Here is a 6,000-nt window from a genome sequence, read left to right on the forward strand (position 1 = left end):
AGGAAAACAAGTTAGTAGACGATTCTAATAGTTGAAAGGGAATATGATGGCGGCTTGGAACAGGAACACAGTGGCCAACGGAATGAAGTAGACAAATTCTGACATATTTTAGAAAGGTAAGTAAGAATTGCTTATGTATGGATGATGACATCATTTACAAACCTGGTGGGGGTCGGATACTGAGGTAGTAACAGAGCTGAGAATGTAGGCAGGAAGTGCGTACAAGGAATCGAGAGTTCTGTTTTGAACATATTAAATTTGAGATGCCCATTAAATATCCAAACGAACAGCTAGACATATATGTCTAGATCTAAGGAAAGAAGTCAGGGTTAAATATATAAATGTGAGAGTTACCAGCACATAACCAGTACTTAAGGCCGTTAGACTGAATAAGCTCATCCAAGAGAGATAGGGAAGAGGGTTAATACAAAGATGGCCAACTCTTGTGTCACATTGGCTTTTAGAAAATCAAGCAGGTTGGGTGTGGTGGCTCAAGCCTATAATCCCAGCATTTTGGGAGACTAAGGCAGGCAGATCACCTGAGGTGAGGAGGTCGGGACCAGTCTGGCCAACATGATGAAACCCCGTCTCTGCTAAAAATACAAAAATTAGCCCGGTGTGGTGGCTCCACCTGTAATCCCAGCTACTCGAGAGGCTAAGGCACAAGAATAGCTTGAACCCGGGCGACAGAGGTTGCGGTGAGCCAAGATCATGCCACACTGCGCTGTACTCCAGCCTGGGTGACAGAGCAAGACTCCGTCTCAAAAAAAAAAAAAAAAAAAAAAAAAAATCAAGCAAAGGTAGATCCAACAAAGACTAAAGTATAATACGCCAGTGAGAAAGAAGAAAACTATGAGATTATAGTGTCACAAAAGCCAAGAAGGAAATTTTTTTTTTTTTGAGACAGAGTCTCGCTCTGTCGCTCAGGCTGGAGTGCAGTGGCTGGATCTCAGCTCACTGCAAGCTCCGCCTTCCAGGTTTACGGCATTCTCATGCCTCAGCCTCCCGAGTAGCTGGGACTACAGGCGCCCGCCACCTGCCCTGGCTAGTGTTTTTGTAGTTTTTAGTAGAGACGGGGTTTCACCGGCTTAGCCAGGATGGTCTCGATCTCCTGACCTCGTGATCCGCCCGTCTCGGCCTCCCAAAGTGCTGGGATTACAGGCCTGAGTCACCGCGCCCGGCCAAGAAGGAAATATTTTTTAAAAAAGAAATAGCCAACTGTGTCAAATCTGATGAGATGTTAATGAGAATTAGAAATTGACCACTCTATCTGGCTCATAGAAATTATCGGTAACCTTACAAGAGCACTTTTAGTGGAGGAAAAAAAGAAAACCTGAATGGAGTAGACTGAGGGAAAAATGGGAGTCAACGAAGTAAAGGCAATGAGTACATACAAATTTATGAATTTTGCTATATTGGAACAGAGAAAAGGTAATGGCTAGAGGGTGAATTGGAGTAAAGGGAGAGTTTTTTGTTTGAAGACTAGAGCTACCAGAGCATGTTTATATGCTGATGTGAATGATCCATCAAGAGAAACTGCTGATCCAGGAGAGAGAAAGAAAAACTGAAGGGGAAAATCCTTGGGTGGATAAGATGGATCAATGAGATCTACCCTCCAACGAGCCTCCAAGATGTTTAGATAAAACAACAACAAATTTATCCTTAACAGACAAGAAAAAACAGTATGTACACTAGTTTTGCAGATTTGATTGGAAAATAAGAGAATTTTCATTTGATTCTTCCTATTTCTCAATAAAGTACAAAGCAAGATCATCAATTAAGGAAAGTAGATTGTAAATTTAAGGAGAAAGAAGGTGGGAAATAGTCATTATAGAGAGGACTCAGTAAATGTACTAAATACTATTACATTTCTAAGAGGAAAATTCATACTTTCATAATTACAGAGTTTAATCACACAAAAGTGGAAACAAATAATAACAGGGAGTCAGTTAATAAACTATAAGATATAAACTCAATGGAATACAATTTAGTAACTAAAAACAATAAAATAGAAGTATAAAATTATATTAATGTGCTAAAGTATGTATGTGTAAATGCATTTATATGCTCACATAGGCATGGTTTCATAAGCAGAAAAAAGCTTGGAAGAATACATAACAAAAACATAGCGGAACTGGGGTCAGGGAGCAGCGAGAGAGGCACATGATCCCACTAAAAACAAATAAACTATATATATATACATACATATATGCATTGTTTCATTTCTATATGTGCAAAAACAAACCTATAGACCAAATTCTATGTCCTTACATACACTAATAGTATAAACACCATAATTCAAACAATGATTCATACACAAAGATTTTATCATGGTACTTTTTTTTCTAGACAGTGGGTCTCACTATATTGCCCAGGCTAGCCTTGAACTCCTGGGCTGAAGCAATCCTCCCATCTCAGTCTCTAGAGCTATCTGGGAGTACCCGCACACACCCACATGCCTGGCTTATCATGGTACATTTTAATGAAAAACTGAAAGCACTTTAATGTAAGAAAATTATAGAACTATTAAAGTGTTCATGAACTTTTAGAAAATATCTCAGACATACAAAACAGTATAAAGATTAAAAGAAGCACTCACATACCAAACACCCAGATGATAGTTTTTTAATGACATGGGACTTCATGATAAGGTTAAGTGGGGGAAAAAAAACCCAGCATACAAAATTAAGAGTATGACATCAGCTATATAAAACAGTATATAAAGGAGGAGGAAAATACATGAAAATGTCAACAATGATTATTACTGGGTGCTAAAACTGTGTGTGGCTGACTTTCATCTCTCTTTATACTTCTTCAATGCCAAGTTTTCTATAATAAGCTACTATCATTTTTATAATTATAAAAATACAACATTGTACTAGCACCATTACCTTGGGATCATGTACAAATGTATTTCCTTTGGTTCCAGGAGGGAAATCTCCAGTACAGATATATTTTAGACATTCAATGATGGTCTGAAGAAATAGAAAATTACATCACTTCGTTATAAGAGAATCACAGAAGTTTATCATAAAATATGAATTCATTACGAAAATATTATTTATCATGGAAACTATAAAAGATGGATAAAATCTGACATTATAAAACCTGTAATAAAGATTTGATTAAGTGTTTAAAGAATCATTGCTGTAAGTTCACAGAAATGCTATATAAGAAGTTATCCTAACACGAAGAATTGTTACTTGAGAAAAAAATAATTATTTTCAACTGAAACCCTTTAAACTAATTTAAGTTAATAATAAGAATAGCTAACAGTTAAGTACTGAATTGTACTAAGCGCTCTTACATATATTTATTTAATTATAGAGTTAATTCTCACATTAACTCTAGGCTTTTTGTCTGTCTGAGACAGGGTCTCACTCTGCTGCTCAGGATGGAGTGCAGCTGCATGATCATGACTTACTGCAGCCTTGACCTCCTGTGCTCAAGCAATCCTCTAGCCTCAGCCTCCCAAAGGGCTGGGATTACAGTCGTCAGGCACCGAGCCCAGCCTGTAGAAACTTTTTTTTCTGAGACAGAGTCTTGCTCTGTCACCCAGGCTGGTGGAGTGCAATGGCATGATCTCGGCTCACTGCAACCTCCGCCTCCTGGGTTCAAGCGATTCTCCCCCCTCAGCCTCCCCAGTAGCTGGGATTACAGGCGTGCGCCACCATGCCTGGCTAATTTTTGTATTTTTATTAGAGATGGGGTTTCGTCATGTTGGCCAGGCTGGTCTCGAACTCCTGACCTCAGGTGATCCACCCGCCTCGGCCTCCCAAAGTGCTGGGATTACAGGCGTGCGCTACCGTGCCCAGCTGTAGAAACTATTTTTAATCTCCATTTTATGAATGAGAAAACTAAGGCACAGAGCAGTGAGGTCACTCGCCAACAGTCAACTAACAAACGAAGCAAAAAATTTGTATTGAGGCAGCCAGTCCTCATATACACTACACAGTACTACGCTCCCTTCTGCTAGTATTTAGTACAATGCTAAGTACATAACAAGCATTCAACAAATAACATTTTTACAAAAACAGAAGTAAACAAGTTTGACATTCAATTCTCAACCTCTCTTTCTACACTCTTCGCAAATCCTTCCTTTAGACTCTTCTCCCTGCTATAGTGACATTGTCTTGCTTTTTCTTAAGCCACTCTTCCTCACCAAAATGCCTGTTATTCTTTCCATTCAAATTTCTAAATATTCCCAGGGCTTTAAAAGAAGTCAGTCAGTCGTGCACCAACTTTAAATTGTTGACTGGGTTTTAAGAACAAAAGTTTTCCAAGTTAAGTGCCACTATAAGTTACATTTTTAAATTAAGTCATTTATTTTCCATGTATCATGCTTGGACAGTTGGCATACCTGGAAACTCTTTAGTCATATATATATCACTTTATAACTTGTAAAAGAATTCTTGTGTGGGACAACTAGTGGGTAGTGAATGCTATGCTTTGAAAGCAAAAAGACAGCATTAAAAAACATCAATACAGACCAAAGGGCATCCAGTGGGAACTGAACTCTGAGTGAGCTGCGACAGCTCCCTGTCACGTGGGATTCTTAAGTAAACCTTGTCCCCAGGACAGGCACCGACAGCCTTCAGGGACTGCCTCAGGCTAACTCCTAAGGTCGCTGTAGCCTACAGGCCACGCCCCGAGGCACTTTAAGGGCCTACACCTGTGGAGCCCTACGGACGCTTCTCTTCCTAAGGAGAGTTCTGAACTCCCCATTTTATTCTCCGAAAGATGTAGAGACCTGTAAACTGAAGGCGGCTACTGAAGACTTACCGTCTTTCCCGCCCCATTGGGTCCAACCAAAATTGTAAGGGGGCTGAAGAAAGTGATAATTTGCTTATCTTTGTCCTCTATTCCAAAACTCCGCACGCCCAGAATGCTCATCTTTTCGATCCGGGACATGTTTGCAAACGTTTCTAATCTCACCGGGGACCTGGAGCCCACAAAGGCTTAACTGAGGCCGAAGCAGGGCGTGCACCGGACGTGAGACCCACGAATCTCACGGTCAGGAGGATCCGGGCGGGAAGCGAGGCCACAGGACAGGCAAAAGATCCGGCCGGCCAAGAGCGGGAGAGATGGGGCGGGAGATGGCGCCTTTCCTCCCACACTAGTTGCTTTTCCCGCCGGTGGCGAGAGCGGAGGCGGGAACCAGCCAGGGGCTGCCCGCCGGGGACGCAAAGCAGTAGCCGCAACGCGACCCCGCAACCGCGCTCACTCACAGCTTCCCGCCTCGGCCGCCCTGTGGGTCACGTGGGTCTCTAAGCCCGCGCGCGTCCACGCCGCACTCCTAGGGCACGCCGGGAGATCGGAAGCCCGCCGTGCGTGCGCAGCTCCGACTTCCGGGTGTCGAGTGCAGGGTGCTGTTGCCAGGGCCAGCGGACGTCCAGATATTTGCTGGGGATGGGCAACCTGGAGAGGTACTGACTTTTGGAAGGGAAGACCAAAACCTGTGACGGATGGCGCTTCTCAAAGCTTGACACTGGGACTTCTGGAATGGGGGGAAGGGGTGGTGTGGATTGGAGACCCAGGAAGGTGGTCCGTTCATGTCCAAACTATTTTCCTTTTCATTCCCATTCTCTAATGTTCGTATAGTAATTTCCAGTGATCACATAACATGTGATGACGCCATTGCAGTAGTGTTTAATGGAATGTGCGCATGTGTATTCCTTGTGCTTAGAAATATCAATTTTAATTTATAATTGAGTAAACGTTGATAATTATAACTCACGTACACGCTCTTTGAGGTCCCCGGTAATTTTTTAGTGTAAAGGCGTGTTTGAGACCAAAAGTCTGGGAACTAAAACTAAAAGCAGGCTGCAAATACGATGAATGTAGACGTAATCCATTCCAATCAGTGCTCCCAGCAATAGATATCTTTACAAATAAGGGAAAGAGAGGTTACCTGTCTCAGAAGTAACTGAGAATATTGCTTTCTTGGAAACAGACTTAATGGAGGGATATCACATGCAAGGGCCTAGAGGAACATATATA

General features: G+C 42.0%; 1 protein-coding gene across 2 annotated transcripts in view; it reads right to left on the minus strand.

Annotated features, from left to right (window-relative positions):
* Positions 1-5,260, minus strand: part of LOC105467173 (RAD50 double strand break repair protein) — an 86,746-nt gene extending 81,486 nt beyond the window's left edge. Inside the window, exons 1-2 of one of the 2 annotated variants that reach the window (XM_011716642.3) lie at positions 4,783-5,259; positions 2,892-2,975 (exon numbers count right to left, since the gene is read on the minus strand). In XM_011716642.3, coding sequence (XP_011714944.1) covers positions 2,892-2,975; positions 4,783-4,911 — 213 coding nt within the window. In that variant the 5' untranslated portion in view covers positions 4,912-5,259. Of the gene's footprint in view, positions 1-2,891; positions 2,976-4,782 lie in introns of both variants that reach the window. The other variant, XM_071098485.1, reaches the window with a different exon arrangement.
* Positions 5,261-6,000: the final 740 nt, after the last annotated feature.

Source organism: Macaca nemestrina, chromosome 6, assembly GCF_043159975.1.
Source record: "Macaca nemestrina isolate mMacNem1 chromosome 6, mMacNem.hap1, whole genome shotgun sequence".
Lineage (NCBI taxonomy): Eukaryota > Metazoa > Chordata > Mammalia > Primates > Cercopithecidae > Macaca > Macaca nemestrina.